The sequence below is a fragment of the Berghia stephanieae genome, chromosome 12 (assembly GCF_034508935.2).
Source record: "Berghia stephanieae isolate SIO BIC M18660-M18661 chromosome 12, UCSD_Bste_1.3, whole genome shotgun sequence".
Taxonomy (NCBI): Eukaryota; Metazoa; Mollusca; class Gastropoda; order Nudibranchia; family Aeolidiidae; genus Berghia; species Berghia stephanieae.
Window position 1 is genome coordinate 41531615 of NC_088371.1, and position 24264 is coordinate 41555878.

Here is a 24264-nt window from a genome sequence, read left to right on the forward strand (position 1 = left end):
AAACTCACCTGTACCCTTTCCCTGCCTCGTACTCCTTCCTACTCCTATTATATTGCTGTAGCGAGAGACAAAAGCAGCAACACACACACAAAAACACACACACAAACACACACACACACACACACACACACACACACACACACAAGAAAGGCCCAGGATTGTTTTATGATGTTGTTGAATTACGTGAAACGGTGTTGACACGGATTATTAACTCTATGTCATGGGCCGCACGCACCACAAAGCACCGAGCGGCTCGAACGGGTGACGAAAATAAACTCGACACCGGAATTGTTTGCACCGGACGCGTGAATGTCTCTATATAAAAGGTGGGGTTTTTTAAATTGCCCCACTGAGCGTTGCTACCATCAATTTGGCTGGTTTGAGCTGACGAGATTTGAGGACTTAAAACGTGAAAAATCGAGATTTTGTTTGGTATCATTTCACGTGTAAGGACAAATAGGTTATCTTCATTATGGGACTTAAGGAAATTATCTGTAAGTTTTGGTAATATTTAGCCTTTTATTATTACAAATGGGACAAATTATCGTATCGGAACTGTATAATCTCTGGACACAGTGTATTTATTTGCAGGTCTGATTACCCAAATTGTTTTGGGCTCATTGTTGTAATGGAAATATAAACGTCAGCCCAGCAACGAGCAGCTTGGTTCTAAAGAAAGAAATCGGTACTTTTTATTCTCCATGCTGGCTCGAAATTTTTCACATGTCATGTGATCATAATGTATAAAAGTCAAAACGTGATCATATTTATAATGTTTTTCTCCTCTGAATACACTTTTATGCTCGTCGGAGAAATATTTCATAAGGGCGTCCGTCATTGTTCCGATAGTTTAGAACCAGTTATTAAGTTACCATGCGTCATTACGAGGGAAGTGACGTCACGACTGTTGAAGCCTATTATAAGCCCAACTTACACGGCTTGAATCAAAATATTATTTGCTATGCTTTGTAAAGCGCTTTGAGCACGTTTACTGGATATTGCGCTATATTGAAGTAAAAGCCCAAGTTTATTGAGGGGAGTGCGTTTTGCTTTTAGAACCTTAAAAAAATATCTAAATATTCTAATTTCGATCGTTTTGACTTTCATCTCAATACGCTTCAACAGTCGTGACGTCACTTCCCTCGTAATGACGCATGGTAACTTAGTAACACTGGCTCTAAACTATCGGAACAATGGCGGACGCCCTTATGAAATATTTCTCCGACGAGCCTGAAAGCGTATCCAGAGGGAAAAAAAACACATTATAATTTATAAATCTGATCATGTTTTGACTTGTACACATTCTGATCACAAGACATATGAAAAGATCTAGCCAGCATGAAGAATAAAAAGTACCGATTTTCTTTGTTTAGAACCATGATGGCCGCCATGCTGGGCGAGGTGACATCAGACTATTGAATCCAATTTCCATATTCTGGTTCATTCCGATATCAACAGATTGTCACACAGTGTCACAAAATCAACCAGAAGTAACTGTTTTTTTTTTAGATTGTGAGGTTTATTCATATGTACTTTCTACATCTGCACACTTTTTAAACAGATATGTTTCACTTCATTTGAAGCAATGGGCATGATCTTTATTAATTTTCCATGTGTTCGAGGTCATTGGTCACATTGCAAAATGTGCTCAAAGTGACCTACTTAGTGAAAAGTGTTCACAGCTTTTGAAATATCTAACATCATGATTGGTCATTTGATTCAGCCTGACACATGGGTATGTTTATAACTTTTGTAAACAAAGCAGTGTGTTTATATTTGTTACGAAATATCCAATCGTTGGATAGCAACAGATCATGTGATTGATGACCTGGTTGGACAAAACATGAATATAGATCGCACCCATTAACCAGTAGATTTTTGACCAATCAAAACATGGAATTTGTGACACACCTTCACACGTGCTCGGACAAACATAGTTGGTTGTTTATAAACAATAACATTAATGAATTCGACCTTTCTCTGATCATTGTTGTTGTTTTCACACCCCCAAATAGATGACTAGTTATCACACGATTTTCTCCATCATATTATAAACATTTAAGTTTACACATTGATTTCTGTGTTGGATCAAGCGGGAGAAAAAAAAGAGCTTTTATAAAGAGAGTATCAACTGAAGGTGCTCAAAGCACTTTAAAGTGGTCCCAGGCCAACAGCAACGCTTAACATGTAGAACGAGACATGACGCCTGTTAGGCGATATTACAATTTTTTAGACAGAGACAACGCTGTTAACGGCCAGGTAATCATTTTACACATGAATACGGTGAGAGAATGTGAGTAAAGAATCTTTTCAAAGAACTTAACTATGCATCTAGGGAGGCTCGAACCCAGGACCTTCCTATCCGAAAGGGAGAGCCAAACCAGAATACCACATAGCCATGACTCCAGATTCGAAACCCGCCATACGAACTCTATAGATGGTATGCGCTTGGTTAAGACGCTTACAACATCGCCGGACCAACGCACAATACAATGTGTCACCTTTAACATTTATAGTCTGGTTAATACAATTTAGTAAGAATAACTCATAAACGCGGATCGCAAAAAAAAAAAAAAAAAAACAAAAAAAAAAAACAAAACAAAAAAAAAACAAAACAAAAACAAAACAAACAATTGCAAAGACCAGAGTGACGTCATCTTCGTTCTATCTTTATATGTGAAAGTTGTGTCGCAAACGACACCTTATTTCATAGAAATTCCAGTCATTTATTAGAACTGATAACAATCTTCAACTCCACTGTTTTCCGATGCCTGCAATTTCATTTTAAGAATTATCTGTGATTTTTCGAAATTCCTCCCCCCCCCCTCCCTCCATTTTTTTCACTATCAAAGTTGAATCTAGGATATTTTTATAAAGGTGCTAAGTTTGGTGAATTGATATCATTTTTATTATAATCTAGTATTCAGATGAATGAGATAATGCGGTAGTGGCGTAGTTAACTACGCCACTACCACATCATCTCATTCATCTGTAGTGTTTCATGCATCTTGTTTTGTTGATAAAGGGGGAACCCGAAACATTCATTTGATCTGGTTTTTTTTTGTAATTAAATTGAAGCTTACATTCAATTTCATATTCTGATTTATTTCTAGTGTAAGAAGGGAAGGAATGTGAGTTGTTTGGGTTGATTAGAATTGACGCTGTCCAAGGATTTGAAAACGAGCTTTTGACACATTGGAAAGGCGACCAAAAAGCAGGGTTGCCAGATTAATTTCAGGCATGCTGCCAACTGGATAAAAAAAATCTGCCAAACCGTACTATTTATAGATAGAATGCGCTTGGCCAAGGAGTTCACAACATTGCCATCCGGAAGTATAACGGATCAACACACAAACTCTGTGTAACCCTGAACTTTTATAGTCTGGTTAATACAGTTTAGTGAGAACAACTCACAAACGCGGATGGCAAAAACAATAACAAAGGCCTGAGTGACGTCATCTGCATAATATTTATAGTACCCCCTTTGAAAACTCATCAGTTTCTTAAAAAAAAAAATTTTCAAGGCCGATGTCATATTTTTTTTTTTTAATTTCCCAAGTTAACAAAAAATCACTAATACATAAAAATTGCCATGGAAAACGTGGAGTAGACCAATACATTCATCCCTAGTTCTCGGAAAATAAAATCTGCCAAACTGCCAAACCGATTTTTCTCTGCCAGACGACTTCAAATTCTGCTTTAAAAAAAAGGACATTTGGCAGAAAATCTGCCAAATTGGCAACCCTGCCAAAAAGTCCAAAGCTCCAAGTTGCACAACTTGTGACCTAATTGCGCTATCATGTTGGTTGTGGTATCAACATTCATAGAAATTCTATTTACTTTATTAGTGTTTGGCTGGTATAGCACCGGCATATCTCACAGATCACGTGGTCATGTGTAAATTTGAAAATTACACTTTAAGATCATGTAATGACCAAACGAAAATTTCGGAAAAAAGATCAAGAACAAAATTTGGTGATAGATCGTTTGCTTGTTTCGGCCCCAAGATTTGGAATGAACTACCACGTGGTCTGAGGGAGTGTATGTCTTACCCTACCTTTAAAAAGAATCTCAAGACACTTTTTTTTTACTGTATTTGTATTTATTGACTCTGTGAATCCTTGATTGGGCTATGAATTATTATTATTATTTTTATATTTTTTTCACTTAAAATTGATATTTATATTGTAAAGTGCCCAGAGCTTGTGTTTTACACGAGAATGAGCGCTATATAAATGTGTATTATTATTATTATTATTTATTATTACTTTCCATAATATATTTGCTGTAGATATGTATGATTTGACAAATCGGTTTGGAGTAGATATTATGAGTCTTCATTTATCCAGGAGTTTTGGGGCTTCCCCGCCATCTTAAAATTGGGTGACATTTTCGATGGCCTGAGTTACCCTATCACCGCACGTTCCATAGAGATGGGAAAGGGTGATATAGCAAATGGGAGGGGTGGGGGGGGGGTGTACTTATTTGTAGGTCTGGTAACCCAATTGTTATTGATGCTTTTGTCAAAAATCTACTAGTTAATTGGATTCAATAGTCTGATGTCACGTCGCCCAGCAACGGCGGCCATCGTGGTTCTAAACAAAGAAAATCGGTACTTTTTATTCTTCATACTGGCTAGAACTTTTCACATGTCTTGTGATCAGAATGTGTAAAAGTCAAAACATGATCAGATTTATGTTTTTTTCCCCCCTCTGGATACGCTTTTATGCTCGTCGGAGAAGTATTTCATAAGGGCGTCCGCCATTGTTCCGATAGTTTAGAGCCAGTTATTAAGCTACCATGCGTCATTACGAGGGAAGTGACGTCACGACTATTGTCGTATTGTCGAAGCGTATTGTTGGTGTGGTATCAAAATTCTTGGAAATTATATTTACTTTCCATACCAGGCAATATAATATTTGCTATAGATAGTATACGCTTGGCAAAGAAGCTCATAACATTGCCATCCGGAAGTATAACGGACCAACACACAAAACTATTTGTATCCATGAACGTTTATAGTTGGATAATACAGTTCAGTGAGCATTACTCATAAACGCGGATGGCAAAAAACAATAACAAAGGCATGAGTGACGTCATCTTCGAACTATCTATATGTATGATTTGAAAAATCGGTTTGGAGTAGCTGTTATCACGTCTTTATTTATCCGGGAGTTTTGGGGCTTCCCCACGATCCGGTAATTTTAAAAAGTCACTTAAAACTTTTCGATGACCCAAGTTACTCTTATCACCTCACGTCAACAATAGAGAAGAAAACGGGGGTGATATAGGGTATGGGAGGGGGTGGGGGGAGGGGGGTGATATAGGGTATGGGAGGGGGTGGGGTGTACTTATTTGCAGGTCTGTTAACCCAATTCGTTATTGATGCCTTGCGCTTCGTTTTAAAAAAAAAAACAACTCATATGATCCGCCAGCCGGATAGAGAAGGAAAAGAGGTGATATAGGGTATGGGAGGGGTGGGGGGGGGGGGGGGGGGGGGGGGGAGGGGGTAGGGTATACTACTTATTTGCAGGTCTGATAACCCAATTGTTATCGATGCTATGCGTTTAGTTAAAAACGCATATCATCCGCCAGCCGGATTTAACGTACCGACAACACACAAAACAATTTGTAGCATTAAAAGTTTAATCTAGTAAGAACTCAACGCTGGCTAAAAACAACAAAGAGGTGAGGAATGTCAATTGGACTCAGTAGTCTGATGTCACGCGCCAGGCAACGGCGGCCATCATGGTTCTAAACAAAGAAAATCATTACTTTTTATTCTTCATGCTGGCTAGAACTTTTCGTTCCCTTTTCGTATGCCTTGTATCAGAATGTGTAAAAGTCAAAACATGATCAAATTTATGGTTTTTTTTCCTCTGGAATCGCTTTTATGCTCGCCGGAGAAATATTTCATACGGGCGTCCGCCATTGTTCCGATAGTTTAGAGCCAGTGTTACTAAGTTACCATGCGTCATTAGGAAGGAAGTGACGTTACGACTGTTGAATCCTATTTCGTTCATCTATTGTCTGATTATTGACACTTAGATAACCACGCCTCTCGGACATTTGTCATAATGTAAACAATAGCAGTGACTGGTAAACATAGCGAACTAAACAGGCTTGACTATCGATGGTATGTGTCTAAGTAAAATACCCACTGTTCTACTACTTGGTCAACAGAACCAACACAGAAAACTATGTTTAGACTTTTATGTTAAAATCTGATGGAGAAAATCGTGTGATATCTAGTCAACCCTTTGGTGGTATCAAAACAATAACAATGATCGGAGAGAGGTCGATTTCATTCACGTTGTTATTATAAACAACCAAATATGTTTGTGCCATCTTGGTTCTAAACAAAGAAAATCGGTACTTTTTATTCTTCATACTGGCTAGAACTTTTCACATGTCTTGTGATCAGAATGTGTAAAAGTCTAAACATGATCAGATTTATAATGTTTTTTTTCCCCCTCTGGATACGCTTTTATGCTCGTCTGAGATATATTTCATAAGGGCGTCCACCATTGTTCCGATAGTTTAGAGCCAGTTACTAAGTTACTATACCTCATTACGAGGGAAGTGACGTTACGACTGTTGAAGCGTATTGTAATGGAATTACTCTAAAAAAACCGCAACCTATTCTCAATCAAACCAATGTTAAAAACAAACCCATAATGGCGTCCGGTAATAAGACCTGTATAATTGAGCAAGTCGGGGTGGAAGTGGTGGGGGAGGGGGGGAGGGGGGGGGGGGGACGCGCGGGGCTTTTCGAGAACAAATAAACAACCAAAAAACCAAACCCCAAGCGACATTTAGCCATAGCGACAACTCTATGTACAGCTGGGTCTACGGGTGGCTTTCAAGTATTTGGGGATTGACTGGTAGGACAATTAATTAATCTTAATGGCGATTACTAAAGGTCACTTACTTGTGAGAGATTGAGGCTGTGGTGACCATCAGGCACATGTGATATTTCTAGTTGGATTGAGCTTTTATATAGCTCAATATCCAATCAAATGTGAGCAAAGCGCTTTACAAGGGGTCCCTGACCAGCAGCAGTTAACATGTATAACGAAACATGACGCCTGTTAGGCGATACTACAGTTCTTTGTTTTTTTCTGACAAAGAGACAACGCTGTCAACGGCCAGGTACTCATTTTACACCTGAATACGGTGAGATAATGTGAGTAAAGAGCCTTTTCCAAGGACTCTACTATGTGACGAGCGGAAAAAAAAATTTGTAAAATCATGAAACAGGTGTCATGTCTTGTTCTACATGTTAAATGTTGCTGTTCGTCAGGTACCCATTTGTAAAGCGCTTTGAGCACGTTTAGTTGATATTGCGCTATATAAAAGCTCATATCATTCATGGATTTGAAGGAATATTTTATGTCTATAAATTCTGGCTGATTGAACCAATATTAGCACGGTTTTGACGGTCCCAATAGTTCAGTTAGTAGAGCACTCAATTCACATGCAAAGGGACCCAGATCGATCTCTTGGGGGGAAATCGACCATCTTTTCTGACCTCTGTCCAGCTCAATCCGCATTCTGAAGGACTACTGAAGGGGGCAGCGTGGCTCAGCGGTACGGTCTTTGCTTCCTATCCGATAAGTATCGAGTTTGATCACCGCCGCTGCAATGTGTGGCCTTGAGCAAGTCACCTCGCCTTAGCTCAATTTGCGGCGCTGCACTGCGGCTGACGCCTGGGTTATTCCAGTCTTCCCATGGAATAGACCCTGGAGAAAAATTTCCCCTATGAGATGATCAAAAGGAATTTTATTTATTTATTTAAGAAATTAAGGAACGGGAACCGGTGTAAGATCAAGAACGGAACAAGTGTGTATGAAAGGTGCCGTGGTCGACTGGTTCTTTGGGATGGCTTTTTTGCTTGTATTTTTCTTTCTTGGTTTGTCTGGCACCTTTCATATAACACTTGTTCAGTTCTTTCTGTCTATAGATTCTGGCAAGAATAAGGGGCGGGGGGGGGGGGAATTAAAATATATAAAAATGCACATCCAAAATGTATATGGTAACAACAAGAGATGAAGTGAGTAGAAAAGTGCCAGAAGACAATAGAGAATAAAAATTTTCGCGGCGGTGGTGGGGTTTGAACCTGCGACCTAATTGGTACGACAACTCCGCCTGGCAGGTGAGAGCGTGGCTCTACCGTGTGAGCTTTCCACGAATACAAAAATATTCATATCAAACTCAGGTCAAAATGTATACCTTCCGACTGATTACGTCATCCACTGACAGAGGCGCGGCTGGTTGAGCGGAGTGACCAAACATTCTTCTTCTCAAATTTTAAGTCCTCCGACGCGTCAATGAGTTCAGCATATATTTGAGGCAATAACAACAACAACAACAAAAAAAAAAAAAAACAAAACAATTTAAAAAAGATTCTCAAACGTAGAAGTTCACGGACGTCCCAGGGTTGAGAGTCTTTGACAAGATGAGGGTCATTCTAACTGATCGATAGTTTTTTTGAGATCGAGTTTTTTCGCCCAACTTTTTTATTCGTATTTTTCCAGGTAACAATTTGTATAACATTTCTTAAAATGACAAAACTAAACCTTTACATCTCTGGTAATTTTAACTTTAAAAATCCATGTGCGGCTATGTGCTCTTGTGGTATGACACTCGCTTTCGGATCGGAAGGTCCTGGGTTCGATCCTCGCTCGGCGCACAGTTGTTGAGTCCCTGGAAAAGGTTCTTTATTCACATTCTTTCACCATACTCAGAAGTAAAACGAGTACCTGGTCGTTAACAACGTTGTCCCTGCCCGAAAAAAAACCTGTAACATCGCCTAATAGGCGCCAATTCCCGTCCTAAATGTTAAATGTTGCTGTTGACCTGGGACTCCTTGTAAAACGCGTTCCGCACGTTTAGTGGATATTGCGCTATATAAAAACCCAATTTAATTAAATTTAATTCTTCGCATCTGGTTAATTTTCTTGAGCTTTTTCGTAGTGCAACATCCATTAAACTTGCCCAAAGCGCTTTACAACGGATCCCAATCCAACAGCAACACTTAACATGTAGGACGAGACATGACGCCTGAATGGCGATTTTACAACCAAAAAAAATTCCGACAGAGACAACGTCGTTAACGGCCGTATACTCATTTTACATCTGAGTATGGTGAGAGAATGTGAGTAAAGAGTCTTTTTCAAGAACTCAAATATGCGCCGTTCAGAATAGGACTCGAACCCAAGACCTCCCAACCCGAAGCAAGTGTCATACCACTAGATCACATATCTGCACAAAGAGATATAAACCAATTTTGACGCGGTGTGTCACAAACACACACACACACACACACACACACACACACACACACACACAGAGTGATAAATCTTCGGGTAACACATCTGTCGTGAAACGGTAATTAGCCTGACCGGTAATCGGGAGGTATGAGGTTCGATCCCCAGTCGCAGAAGGCGGGATTTTGAGGGATGATTTTATTTCTTGTATTCATCTGTCTGAGTTGTCTAGCACTGGAGTATTTATTACTCACATTTTCAGATTTTTCAGTGATACACACTGTGTAATGACGTCATCAAACACACAACACACACAAGCAAAAGAAACTGTGATTACGTGCGGCTATGTGGTCTTGTGGCATGACACTCGCTTTCGGGTTCGAGCCTTGCTCGGCGCATAGTTGAGTCCTTGGAAAAGACTGTTTAATAAAATTCACTCACCCTACCCAGGTGTAAAATGAGTACCAGACCGTTAACAGTGTTGTCTCCAAGCGAAATATTGCAACATCGCCTAAAAGGCGTCACGTCTCGTTCTACATGTTAAGTGTTGCTGTTGGCTTGGGACCCCTTTGAGCACGTTTAGTGGATATTGCGCTATATAAAAGCTCGTTTTTAGGTTCTACAAGTTTCAGCGTATCGATCATAATTTTCCACTAATTTATTCATGTATTCTCTCATCTACTCCCGCCCCTCCCCCTCCCTCTCCCTCCCATTTTTTACAGGTCTTACACTCCTCGTGGCTTGCGTCTCAGGTAAATATGAATCCCGTTTTACGTTGATTCATAATGAATGATTGAATGAATGAATGAATGAATGAAGGATTGATTGATGAATCAATCATTGAATGACAGAATGGATGAATGAATGAATGAATGAATGGATGGATGAATGGATAAATGGATGGATGGATGAATGAATGGATGAATGAATGAATGAATGAATGAATGAATGGATAAATGGCTGGATGGATGAATGAATGAATGAATGGATGAATGAATAAATGGATGGATGAATGAATGAATAAATGGATGGATGGATGAATGAATAAATGGATGGATAGATGAATGAATAAATGGATGGATGGATGAATGAATAAATGGATGGATGGATGAATGAATGGATGAATGAATGAATGAATGAATGGATAAATGGCTGGATGGATGAATGAATGAATGAATGGATGAATGAATAAATGGATGGATGGATGAATGAATAAATGGATGGATGGATGAATGAATAAATGGATGGATGGATGAATGAATAAATGGATGGATGGATGAATGAATGAATGGATGGATGAATGAATGAATGAACTGTTTGAATGATTGAATAAATGATACATTGAATGAATGAATGAAAGATTGATTGAATTACTGAATGGATGAATGAATGATCGATTGAATAAATGAATGGATGAATGAATGAATGAATGAATGAATGAATGAATGAATGAATGAAAGATTGATTGAATTACTGAATGGATGAATGAATGATCGATTGAATAAATGAATGGATGAATGAATGAATGAATGAGCGAATCAATCACTCAATTTATGGACAGATCGACTTGAATATCTATCTATTATCTACTAATCCATCTATCTATCTGTCTGTTTATCTGTCAAATTTATGTCTATTTTGTCTGTTTATCTGTCAAATAAAAAGATTATTTACATTAGGCCTTTTCCAAGGACTCAACTAGATAGATAGATAGACATATAGATAGATAGATAGATAGATAGATAGATAGACAGGCAGATAGATAGATAGATAGATAGACAGGCAGATAGATAGATAGATAGATAGATAGATAGATAGATAGATAGATAGATAGACAGGCAGATAGATAGATAGATAGATAGATAGATAGATAGATAGATAGATAGATAGATAGATAGATAGACAGGCAGATAGATAGATAGGCATATAGATAGATAGATGGATAGATAGATAGATAGATAGATAGATAGATAGATAGATAGATAGATAGATTCGTAGATAATAGATATATAATTTCTCATCGTACTCAGATGTAAAATGAGTAGGTCTTCCTGCGTTGTCTCTATCGAAAATAACAATGTAATATCGCCTATCAGGCGTCATGTCTCGTTTTACTACATGTTACGTGTTGTTGTTGGTCAGTGACCCATGGTAAAGCGCTTTGAGCACGTTTAGTTGATATTGCGCTATATAAAAGCTCAAGTTTAATTCATATGTCTTCAATTTAGAAGATATAAAAAATCCATAGACCGCAAGTCCGAATTCCTAACGAAAGAGTGAAAATGGAGAGGCTTTTCACCGGCTTCAGGCAGCCCCTACCTATGTCGTTAGTATTTTAAGATCACCGGCTTCAGGCAGCCCCTACCGTTGTCGTTAGTATTTTAAGATCACCGGCTTCAGGCAGCCCCTACCGTTGTCGTTAGTATTTTAAGATCACCGGCTTCAGGCAGCCCCTACCGTTGTTGTTAGTATTTTAAGATCACCGGCTTCAGGCAGCCCCTACCGTTGTTGTTAGTATTTTAAGATCACCGGCTTCAGGCAGCCCTTACCGTTGTCGTTAGTATTTTAAGATCACCGGCTTCAGGCAGCCCCTACCGTTTTCCATAAGTCCTAATTCCCCACCTTTTCACACTTCCAGCCAGCTACTACCCCAGCTGCCCAACGCTATTCAATTTCTACCCCGACTCCAACGACTGTACCAAGTTCTACAGATGTGTATGGGGGAGACCTGTACGTTTTAGCTGTGGCGTTGGAACTAGGTAAGTGTCTTGCCCTAGGATACAATGGTAGATTAAAACGACTGTACCAAGTTCTACAGATGTGTATGGGGGAGACCTGTACGTTTTAGCTGTGGCGTTGGAACTAGGTAAGTGTCTTGCCCTAGGATACAATTGTAGATTAAAACGACTGTCCTTAATTCCGTGTATGGGCAAAACCTGTATATTTTAGCTATGGGCGGAGATCCAAGTAAATGTCTTGCCCACGGATACAATAGTAGGTAGGTTATAACGATTGTACCAAATTCTATGGAAGTGTACGGGTGAGAGGCTTGTCCGTTTTAGCTGTGGCCATGGAACAAGGTAGGCGTTTTGCCCATGGATACAATTTAGATTATAACGGTTGTACCATATTCTGCATGGCCACGGAACAACGCTATTCAACGACTGTACCAAATTCTACAGATGCGTATATACCTGTAAAGTTTTAGCTGTAGTCATGGAACAAAGTAAATGTCTTGCCCTAGGATACAATTGTAGATCATAAGGACTGTACCAAATTCTACAGATGTGTATATACCTGTAAAGTGTTAGCTGTAGTCATGGAACAAAGTAAATGTCTTGCCCTAGGATACAATTGTAGATCATAAGGACTGTACCAAATTCTACAGATGTGTATATACCTGTAAAGTTTTAGCTGTAGTCATGGAACAAAGTAAATGTCTTGCCCTAGGCTACAATTGTAGATCATAAGGACTGTACCAAATTCTACAGATGTGTATATACCTGTAAAGTTTTAGCTGTAGTCATGGAACAAAGTAAATGTCTTGCCCTAGGATACAATTGTAGATCATAAGGACTGTACCAAATTCTACAGATGTGTATATACCTGTAAAGTTTTAGCTGTAGTCATGGAACAAAGTAAATGTCTTGCCCTTGGATACAATTGTAGATCATAAGGACTGTACCAAATTCTACAGATGTGTATATACCTGTAAAGTTTTAGCTGTAGTCATGGAACAAAGTAAATGTCTTGCCCTAGGATACAATTGTAGATCATAAGGACTGTACCAAATTCTACAGATGTGTATATACCTGTAAAGTTTTAGCTGTAGTCATGGAACAAAGTAAATGTCTTGCCCTAGGATACAATTGTAGATCATAAGGACTGTACCCTACCCACCCGCCATGAACAGTTGACTCGTCGACTGTATTCTGTCAAGAAAAGAAAAAAAAACGAACCCAACAATCCGCACGTATGTAAGATTTTGGCCAGATATCGCGTATTTCATTGATCAATTAAAAAAAAAAAAACAACCAAATAGTTTATTCAAGTTTATTCAATCTTAGGCTTTCGCCAATAAATCAACAATTTGATGCCAACATACATGAAAGTGGAAAAAAAAAAAAGGTAAATGGAACCAAAAAATAAACTGATACACCACACAAAACTACAACAATCGTAATAACATCGATACGTTCAATAATAATAATAATAATAATAATAATAATAATAATAATAATAATAATAATAATAATAATAATAATAATAATAATAATAATAAAAAAAAAAACAACAACAAAAACAAAACAAAAAAGCAAACCCCCCCCCCCCAAAAAAAAAAAAACAAACAAAACAAAACAAAAGACAAAACCAAAACAACCCATCATCTTGGCAATACCTGTCAACTAACATTGGATAAATAACGCAGACCTGCCAACGTGAAAATTTGAAAAAAAAAATCGTAATTTTTAGGCGATAAAAATTGTAGAAGCCATAATATTTAACTTTAAAAATCAACAATTTTCCCTCACAAGTATTTTTTTAAAAAACTCTTCAAAATCCTTAAAACTATGTAGATAGTCTGGGATCAACTTTCAGTTCCCAAGTTTCAATGATTTAAAGATGCTCATGGAGTTTTCAAATTGGAGCCAAAATGTCGTAATTCTACAAGTTTTTTATGATAGTAGACAGTTCTGCATTGTGCTATGTCTCGCTTTACGTTTTGTGTGTTAGCGTTGTCGTGAAACCCCTTGCAAAGCAGCTCTTCTCTGCCCAAAGTACATACCCAACCTACGACCGTCCGAGGGGCGTGGTTTATAGACAGTTCGAAGATGACGTCACTCAAGCCTTTGTTATTGTATTTTGCCATCCGCGTTTGTGAGCGATTCTCACCAAACTGAATTACCCCGACTATAACAGTTCATGATCACACAATGTTTTGTGTGTTGGTCCGTTATACTTCCGGACGGCAATGTTATGAGCTTCTTAGCCAAGCGCATACTATCTATAGACACTTGGTGGAAGGGAACATAACCACGCCCCCCCCCCCACCCCGACAGTCGTCCCAATGTAAACAATTACAGCTGGTGCTAAACTAACAAACTACGACACGGTATGACACACGGTGCGGCTATGTGGTCTAGTGGTATGACACTCGCTTTCGGATCGATCGGAAGGTCCTGGGTTCGAGTCTCGCGCTCGGCGCATAGTTGAGTCCTTGGGAAAGGCTCTTTATCACATTCTCTCACCGTACTCAGGTGTAAATGAGTACGTGGCCGTTCACAGCGTTGTCTTTGTCTGAAAAATTGTAATATCGCCTAACAGGCGCCATGTCCCGCCCTGCATGTTAAATGTTGCTGTTGACCAGGGACCCCTTGTAAAGCGCTTTGAGCACATTTAGTGGATATTGCGCTATATAAAGCTCAATTTTTTAATTTATTCTTTTATTACAATCGACGGAGTGCGTTTAAGTAAAATTCTCAATAGTTCTACACGCCTGATTAATCTTACCGCCACATAAACCGATGTAAAACCGTCAATGTCCGAAGTGGGATTGAGACAATCTCGTGAACATTAATCACAACCAGTACTACTTGTTGCTCAACTCGCTTTATAGATAGAATGCGCTTGGCCAAGGAGTTCACAACATTGCCATCCGGAAGTATAACGGACCAACACACAAAACTCTGTGTAACCATGAACTTTTATAGTCTTGTTAATACAGTTTAGTGAGAACAACTCACAAACGCGGATGGCAAAAACAATAACAAAGGCCTGAGTGACGTCATCTGCATACTATCTATAAGGTGTCCCTGACCAACAGCAACACGTAACATGTAGAACGTTACATGAGGCCTTTTAGGCAATATTGCATTTTTTTTCGACAGAGACAAAGCTGTTAACGGCCAGCTAGGTACTCATTTTACACCTGAGTACGGTGAGAGAATGTGAATAAATAGCCTTTTCCAAGTAGTAAACCTCGAAACCAGGACCTTCCAATATGAAAGCGAGTGTCACACCACTTGACCACATAGCCACAAAATGATGTCCAATTCCTTCATACTATTATTTGTAAATAACCAGTTATGTTTGTCCGAGCTGGCTTGGGGGTGTGGCTACTAATTTCGCGTTCTGATTGGCAAAAAGAAAAGGCTACTGGTTACTAATCTTATTAGTTTGTCCGAGCGGACTTGAGGGTGTGATTACTAATTCGTGTTTTGATTGGTCAAAAATCTACTATACTGGTTACTAATCGTCCTCTCCTTTCGTTCTACACAGATGGAACCAACACCTCCTGACCTGTGACCACGCCTACAACGTACCATGTGGAAGCTACCCAGCCAACCCTCCCCCCACCCCCTACGTCCCACCACAGGTAAGTAGTTAGTCATTACTTAATTAACTCCCTTTAAACGTTGAATACTAAAAGGTTATTAAATCGTACAATAAGAAAAAGACAAATGCAATTTTTAGGGCACCTAAATCGACATAAATGTATTGAACATCTTGCTCTCACAGGAAAGATAGAAGGTAAAAAGAGTAAAGGTAAACCAAGAAAAACATATTTGAATCGTTTGAACAGCTGGGTGACAAAGAAAGAGAAGAGTAATATTAGTTCTATGAGGTTATCTGATCAGAGAGATGAATGGCGTACCATGATCACCGATGTCTGGCACAGACTTGGTACTTGAAGAAGAAGAAACGTTGAATTAGTTTAAAACAGGCTTATCGTAGAAGGTTCTATCGCATACTCTCCCCAACGCTCTTCAACGTTGTCCTATCGTGCCAAATAACACAACGAGCTTGCGAGTATGTCGTGTTATTGCACGACAAAAATATACGGAGTTTAATAAATACAAAGAAATGAAAGAATATGTTATTTTTACTCCTCCAAGTAAGATTATTATATATTTTGTAACCAAATGGTATGGTATTGGAACTTCTATTCACCAGAATTAATTTCTATCTTTCTCCTTCTGCTTGAATAACAATTTGACCCAAAACTAAAAACGTTGGATTTGTATTCATGCGCACCAAAAGATTATTTATAATTACTAATCAGCTGCCTTTTACACCTAATTTCACACCAATAAAATGTGCGAAAATATTCTGCAATTGTTGAATAAATTTTTATTCAGCTTGTTCAAAGCATTATTCAACGATGACGTATTTACTAAGAAATGAAAGGGTTTTCCAATGAGAGGGCTGGAATAAACACGATTTCTTAAATTGCAAAATGCTCTAAGTTCGTATTCTTATCATTTTTAACGTTTATATTAAGTTTAACCCTCTCCTTACCACCTACAGCAATATCGTCACATTTGTTACGACACAATATACATTTTTCTTATTCAGATTTATTTTGTACATCACAAACTTTGAAGAATGATCTTTATTTAATTAACAAGAACATAATGTTGTTTTGTAGAGAAGTTGTTTGAGTTTAAATAATCCAATTTTCTGCTATGTAAGCCGGCCATTTTGGGAAAATACTGAAAATGGTCGGTAATGTTTTTATGTTTTTAAGGGTTTTACGGCGCTTGCAACACATTAAGGTCATATCAGCGCCAGTAAAAAGGAAGACAATGAAATAGAAAAAAGTTCTAGAAGTACAATTAAAGCACAAAAGGAAAGGTAAGACAAAGGGGAATTGGTTCAAATAGGAAACAGATGCAGATTCCAAGAGCACACTGTCAAAGTATTAATTCAGAAAAGTGAGTGGAGCAGGCACTTATGTTGGTAACAACAAGATATGAAGTGAGTAGAAAAGTGCCAGAAGACAATAGAGAATAAAAATTTTTTTTCGCGCCGGTGGTGGGGTTTGAACCTGCGACCTTATTGGTACGACAACTCCGCCTGGCAGGTGAGAGCGTGGCTCTACCGTGTGAGCTATCCACGAACACAAAAATATTCGTTTCAAACCCAAAGTCATTTCTAGATCCCTCTCTCACCCACTTCTTGAGATCGCCGATTCGTTCACCACCATCGCGAAGTAATTTTGACCAGCAGTTAAGCTTAATAGCCAATATTCTCATCACAAACATATAACATAGAAACGATTGAGACATTGAGTATGCTCCGGTGTATGGGGTGAATTTTTAATTCAGAAAAGTGAGTGGAGCAGGCACTTATGTTGGTAACAACAAGATATGAAGTGAGTAGAAAAGTGCCAGAAGACAATAGAGAATAAAAATTTTTTTTTCGCGCCGGTGGTGGGGTTTGAACCTGCGACCTTATTGGTACGACAACTCCGCCTGGCAGGTGAGAGCGTGGCTCTACCGTGTGAGCTATCCACGAACACAAAAATATTCGTTTCAAACCCAAAGTCATTTCTAGATCCCTCTCTCACCCACTTCTTGAGATCGCCGATTCGTTCACCACCATCGCGAAGTAATTTTGACCAGCAGTTGAGCTTAATAGCCAATATTCTCATCACAAACATATAACATAGAAACGATTGAGACATTGAGTATGCTCCGGTGTATGGGGTGAATTTTTAATTCAGAAAAGTGAGTGGAGCAGGCACTTATGTTGGTAACAACAAGATATGAAGTGAGTAGAAAAGTGCCAGAAGACAATAGAGAATAAAAATTTTTTTTCGCGCCGGTGGTGGGGTTTGAACCTGCGACCTTATTGGTACGACAACTCCGCCTGGCAGGTGAGAGCGTGGCTCTACCGTGTGAGCTATCCACGAACACAAAAAATTCGTTTCAAACCCAAAGTCATTTCTAGATCCCTCTCTCACCCACTTCTTGAGATCGCCGATTCGTTCACCACCATCGCGAAGTAATTTTGACCAGCAGTTAAGCTTAATAGCCAATATTCTCATCACAAACATATAACATAGAAACGATTGAGACATTGAGTATGCTCCGGTGTATGGGGTGAATTTTTAATTCAGAAAAGTGAGTGGAGCAGGCACTTATGTTGGTAACAACAAGATATGAAGTGAGTAGAAAAGTGCCAGAAGACAATAGAGAATAAAAATTTTTTTTCGCGCCGGTGGTGGGGTTTGAACCTGCGACCTTATTGGTACGACAACTCCGCCTGGCAGGTGAGAGCGTGGCTCTACCGTGTGAGCTATCCACGAACACAAAAATATTCGTTTCAAACCCAAAGTCATTTCTAGATCCCTCTCTCACCCACTTCTTGAGATCGCCGATTCGTTCACCACCATCGCGAAGTAATTTTGACCAGCAGTTAAGCTTAATAGCCAATATTCTCATCACAAACATATAACATAGAAACGATTGAGACATTGAGTATGCTCCGGTGTATGGGGTGAATTTTTAATTCAGAAAAGTGAGTGGAGCAGGCACTTATGTTGGTAACAACAAGATATGAAGTGAGTAGAAAAGTGCCAGAAGACAATAAAGAATAAAATTTTTTTTTCCCGTACCAATAAGGTCGCAGGTTCAAACCCCACCACCGGCGCGAAAAAAAATTTTTTTATTCTCTATTGTCTTCTGGCACTTTTCTACTCACTTCATATCTTGTTGTTACCAACATAAGTGCCTGCTCCACTCACTTTTCTGAATTAAAAATTCACCCCATACACCGGAGCATACTCAATGTCTCAATCGTTTCTATGTTATATGTTTGTGATGAGAATATTGGCTATTAAGCTTAACTGCTGGTCAAAATTACTTCGCGATGGTGGTGAACGAATCGGCGATCTCAAGAAGTGGGTGAGAGAGGGATCTAGAAATGACTTTGGGTTTGAAACGAATATTTTTGTGTTCGTGGATAGCTCACACGGTAGAGCCACGCTCTCACCTGCCAGGCGGAGTTGTCGTACCAATAAGGTCGCAGGTTCAAACCCCACCACCGGCGCGGAAAAAAAATATTTTTATTCTCTATTGTCTTCTGGCACTTTTCTACTCACTTCATATCTTGTTGTTACCAACATAAGTGCCTGCTCCACTCACTTTTCTGAATTAAAAATTCACCCCATACACCGGAGCATACTCAATGTCTCAATCGTTTCTATGTTATATGTTTGTGATGAGAATATTGGCTATTAAGCTTAACTGCTGGTCAAAATTACTTCGCGATGGTGGTGAACGAATCGGCGATCTCAAGAAGTGGGTGAGAGAGGGATCTAGAAATGACTTTGGGTTTGAAACGAATATTTTTGTGTTCGTGGATAGCTCACACGGTAGAGCCACGCTCCCACCTGCCAGGCGGAGTTGTCGTACCAATAAGGTCGCAGGTTCAAACCCCACCACCGGCGCGGAAAATTTTTTTTTATTCTCTATTGTCTTCTGGCACTTTTCTACTCACTTCATATCTTGTTGTTACCAACATAAGTGCCTGCTCCACTCACTTTTCTGAATTAAAAATTCACCCCATACACCGGAGCATACTCAATGTCTCAATCGTTTCTATGTTATATGTTTGTGATGAGAATATTGGCTATTAAGCTTAACTGCTGGTCAAAATTACTTCGCGATGGTGGTGAACGAATCGGCGATCTCAAGAAGTGGGTGAGAGAGGGATCTAGAAATGACTTTGGGTTTGAAACGAATATTTTTGTGTTCGTGGATAGCTCACACGGTAGAGCCACGCTCTCACCTGCCAGGCGGAGTTGTCGTACCAATAAGGTCGCAGGTTCAAACCCCACCACCGGCGCGAAAAAATTTTTTTATTCTCTATTGTCTTCTGGCACTTTTCTACTCACTTCATATCTTACTGTCAAAGTACTAAGTTTGAGACCACCTAAAAGTCTCATCCAGACACAAACACAGGTCCCAACTAAGAGGAATACACTCAATGTAAACTAAACATAATACAATGCATAACAGAGAGATGATTTACTAGGAAAAAATATCTTCTCCCAAAACTATAACTATACATTCGACTGTTTTCCTCCCAGCCAAGGACTCCGGCAAGGGTCTGAACAAAACTAAGTAATCTCAATCCAAGACAATGACAGGAAACAATTGGAAAACCGGTATGGGGAGATAGAAGACACAGCATGTACCTCCCTGCCCACTATGGGGGGATAGAGGGAGGACACAGCATGTACCTCCCTGCCCACTATGGGGGGATAGAGGGAGGACACAGCATGTACCTCCCTGCCCACTATGGGGCGATAGAGGGAGGACACAGCATGTACCTCCCTGCCCACTATGGGAGATCAGGATCCCCAGACATGATCGGAAAGGAAAGAGTTAAGGCGACATAATACCGTTTTGATAAGATGAATCACATATCTATTTGATTCTTGTCTAACCCTTTTTGTTTCCTTCTTTCTATCCCACAATCCCCCCACCGCACCCATGTCGGACCCAGCCTGTCCCCAACACGTACGAACCCAACTACGTCCACCCAGTACCCAACCACAATACACAGCCCGATTATTACCGCTACGTGGACACCTACAACCAACAGTACGGAAACAACCATCCTCAAAAGTAAGTATGTGTGTGTGTGTGTGTGTGTGTGTGTGTGTGTTTGTGTCCAACCACAACAGTAACAGACAGCCCGATTATTACCGCTACGTGGACACCTACAACCAGCAGTACGGAAACAACCATCCTCAAAAGAAAGTATGTGTGTGTGTGTGTGTGTGTGTATGTGTGTGTGTGTCCAACCACAACAGTAACAGACAGCCCGATTATTACCGCTACGTGGACACCTACAACCAACAGTACGGAAACAACCATCCTCAAAAGTAAGTATGTGTGTGTGTGTGTGTGTGTGTGTGTGTGTGTGTGTGTGTGTCCAACCACAACAGTAACAGACAGCCCGATTATTACCGCTACGTGGACACCTACAACCAGCAGTACGGAAACAACCATCCTCAAAAGAAAGTATGTGTGTGTGTGTGTGTGTGTGTGTGTCTACGTGTGTGTATGTGTGTTTGCTCAAGCTGGTACTGATGATAACGACTGTGTTTCATGGTGATCTATCACTATCATTGTTAGCATCGTCATGAAAATAATGATAATGACGATGATGATGATGATGATGATGATGACGACGACGACGAAGATGATGATTGATGATGATGATGATAATAATAATAATAATGATAATAATAATAATAATAATAATAATAATAATAATAATAATAATAATAATAATAATAATAATAATGATGATGATGATGATGATAATAATAATAATAATAATAATAATAATAATAATAATAATAATAATAATAATAATAATAATAATAATAATAATAATAATAATAATAATAATATTAATAATAATAATAATAATATTAATAATAATAATGATCATCACCAGCATCATTATTGTCGTCGTCGTCGTCGTCATCAAATCGTAAATATGTTTTCAAAGTAAAAAAAAAAAAAGCCGATTAGATCTAATATAACCAAAAACAGCGGGAAGAGGCGACGTATACAATGTATTTACTTATTTGCAGGTCTGATAACCCAAATTGTTATGGGCCGGATGGGTTGGCCGGCTCCTTGTTGTAAATGGAAATACTTTCAAACCAACGCACAAATTAATACGGTCCATGACAAACGACAATGTTAGTTAAATCAAACCAACAATAGGATTCAACAGTCGTTACGTCACTTCCTTCCTAATGACGCATGGTAACTTAGTAACACTGGCTCTAAACTATCGGAACAATGGCGGACGCCCGTATGAAATATTTCTCCGGCGAGCATAAAAGCGTATCCAGAGGGAAAAAACATTATAAATTTGATCATGTTTTGACTTTTACACATTCTGATCACAAGACATTCGAAAAGTTCTAGCCAGCTTGAAGAATAAAAAGTAATGATTTTCTTTGTTTAGAACCAAGATGGCAGCCGTTGCCGGGCGGCGTGACATCAGACTACTGAATCCTATTCCGATCGGTTATCAGACCTGCTAATATGGTCACCTTGGGCAAGATTCTTGCTCTATGGAATGCCGGACGTGTTCCCAACCGCTGCACGAGCTTGCGCGTTGGGAATAAAGTTCGAATCCCAAAACGCATGAGTGTGAGACACCTTTTATTCTACCCCTCAGTCGATTCCTGTTTCGTCATCTTTGAATAAAACACATTTTCAAAAACTTTTAAATGATACTTCTATTTATAGAATCTGATTGTTAGTGATATTTAACGTTTGATAATCTGACGTCACAAATTATTATTACTGTAAACGTGATATCATTACGCGTTACTATTTAGGGAGAGGGGGTGGGATAATAATGTGTAATATTCCATTTTTGTAAAATGCAATGGTAATGAATTCATCATAAATTGGATTCAGTAGTCTGATGTCACGCCGCCCGGCAACGGCGGCCATATTGGTTCTAAACAAAGAAAATCATTACTTTTTATTCTTTATGCTGGCTAGAGCTTTTCATATGCCTTGTGATCAGAATGTGTAAAAGTCAAAACATGATCAAATTTATGGGGGTTTTTTTCTCTGGATACGCTTTTATGCTCGCCGGGGAAATATTTCATACGGGCGTCCGCCATTGTTCCTATAGTTTAGAGCCATTGTTACTAAGTTACCATGCGTTAGGAAGGGAGTGACGTTACGACTGTTGAAGCGTATTGAACCAGTGACACCAACCCACCCTAATACAGTGAAATCCTGATAAAGCCAACGCCACTGATAAACCAGAAGGATTGGTTGACTTTAAGCAAAGCTGACTTTATCCAATATCAATGGAACACACCGAGCAATGCTTGGAATCAGTGCTATTTCACATGAAATATAAGGCAAACTATAAGGCCCATTGAACAGTTTCTATAACGTGAAACGGACAACAGCATTTGCTTGGTACCCTTTGGATAGGTAGCTAGTCTATCGCAAAGTACTTTCCGCCAGATCTAACATACACAGCTTCTCATTTACTGGATAGTGGACAGAACGCGGGGGGGGGGGGGGGGGGGGGGGGGGGGGGGAGGGGGGGGTCAGGTAGGAAAAAAGAATCTCGACTTCCCCCCGGAATCGATCTTGGTCCCTTTTCGTGTGAGGCGAGTGCTCTACCAACTGAGCTATCGGGACCCCCGCGCTATATAAAAAGATCAAGTTTATTTGAAAGATGAATTTTATGGCCTAAATTTTTAAAACGTGTTTTTGTTTGTGTCTTTTTCCCCCTCAGACCATGGCAGAAATGTACGTTTTTTAAATGATATGTTTTTTTTCTCTCATTCACAGTGGATACGGATACCACAAGAAATAAGCCATTCACCGTAGTTGTCAACAAATGACGTCATTAATTCTTGTGCTTTCATCATCGTTTTCCATGTTAAAAATGTCACATCTTCTTAACGTCCTGTTCCTGTGATGATTACCTATCTGTCTATCGATCTATTTATCCAGCTATCTATCTGTCTATTTATCTGCCTATTTATCTATCTATCTGTTTATCTTTCTATCTATCTATCTGCCTGTCTATCTATCTATCTATCTATCTATCTATTTATCTATCTGTCTGTCTACCTATCTATCTATCTATCTATCTATCTATCTGTCTATCTATCTATCTATCTATCTATCTATCTATCTATCTATCTATCTATCTATCTATCTATCTATCTATCTATCTATCTATCTATCTATCTATCTATCTATCTATCTATCTATCTATCTATCTAACTATCTATCCATCCATCCATCCATTCATCTGTCATCCGAATGAAAACAAATAAAGAGTTGTATGGAAACCATCGGCCATGTTTGACAATCCATTATTACTGAAAGATAGACATCATTTTCCCAAAATGACATTTTTATGGCACACATAGATACCCATGTTAATCAAATCAAATCCTACAGCGTTGTTTATCATCGTATCTTGTGCAAGTCATTTCCAGAAATTTCTACTTTGAATTAGAATTCGAAAATTAAAATTCCCTTCATTCATCCCATAGGGGGAAATTTGTCTCCAAAGGGGCGATGGGAAGAACCCATGCGTCAGTCGCAGTGCAGCGCCGCAAATTGAGCTAGCGCGAGGTGGTGACTTGCTCAAGGCCACCCAGAGCAGCAGTGGCGGGTGATCGAACTCGATA

General features: G+C 39.2%; 1 protein-coding gene across 2 annotated transcripts; it reads left to right on the forward strand.

Annotated features, from left to right (window-relative positions):
- Positions 1-329: 329 nt before the first annotated feature.
- LOC144957492 (uncharacterized) lies at positions 330-23922 on the forward strand. Of its 2 annotated transcripts, XM_078888812.1 has the most exons (7): positions 330-494; positions 9992-10021; positions 11908-12028; positions 15549-15645; positions 20565-20623; positions 20756-20821; positions 23411-23922. In XM_078888812.1, the coding sequence occupies exons 1-7, from the start codon at positions 473-475 to the stop codon at positions 23433-23435; spliced, it is 420 nt and encodes a 139-aa protein (XP_078744938.1). In that variant the 5' UTR covers positions 330-472; the 3' UTR covers positions 23436-23922. The 2 variants fall into 2 exon arrangements, with proteins under 2 accessions (XP_078744938.1, XP_078744939.1); XM_078888813.1 differs by lacking the exon at positions 20756-20821 and having other exon boundaries at positions 337-494; positions 20565-20686.
- Positions 23923-24264: the final 342 nt, after the last annotated feature.

What these genes read in the sequence shown, in the direction of transcription:
- LOC144957492 (XM_078888812.1), top strand. Translation starts at nt 473, where the DNA reads ATGGGACTTAAGGAAATTATCT. An exon ending in GTACCCAACCACAATACACA is followed by an intron (nt 20,624 to 20,755) that starts GCCCGATTATTA and finishes AGTAACAGACAG; the next exon opens with CCCGATTATTACCGCTACGT. An exon ending in ACAACCATCCTCAAAAGAAA is followed by an intron (nt 20,822 to 23,410) that starts GTATGTGTGTGT and finishes TCTCATTCACAG; the next exon opens with TGGATACGGATACCACAAGA.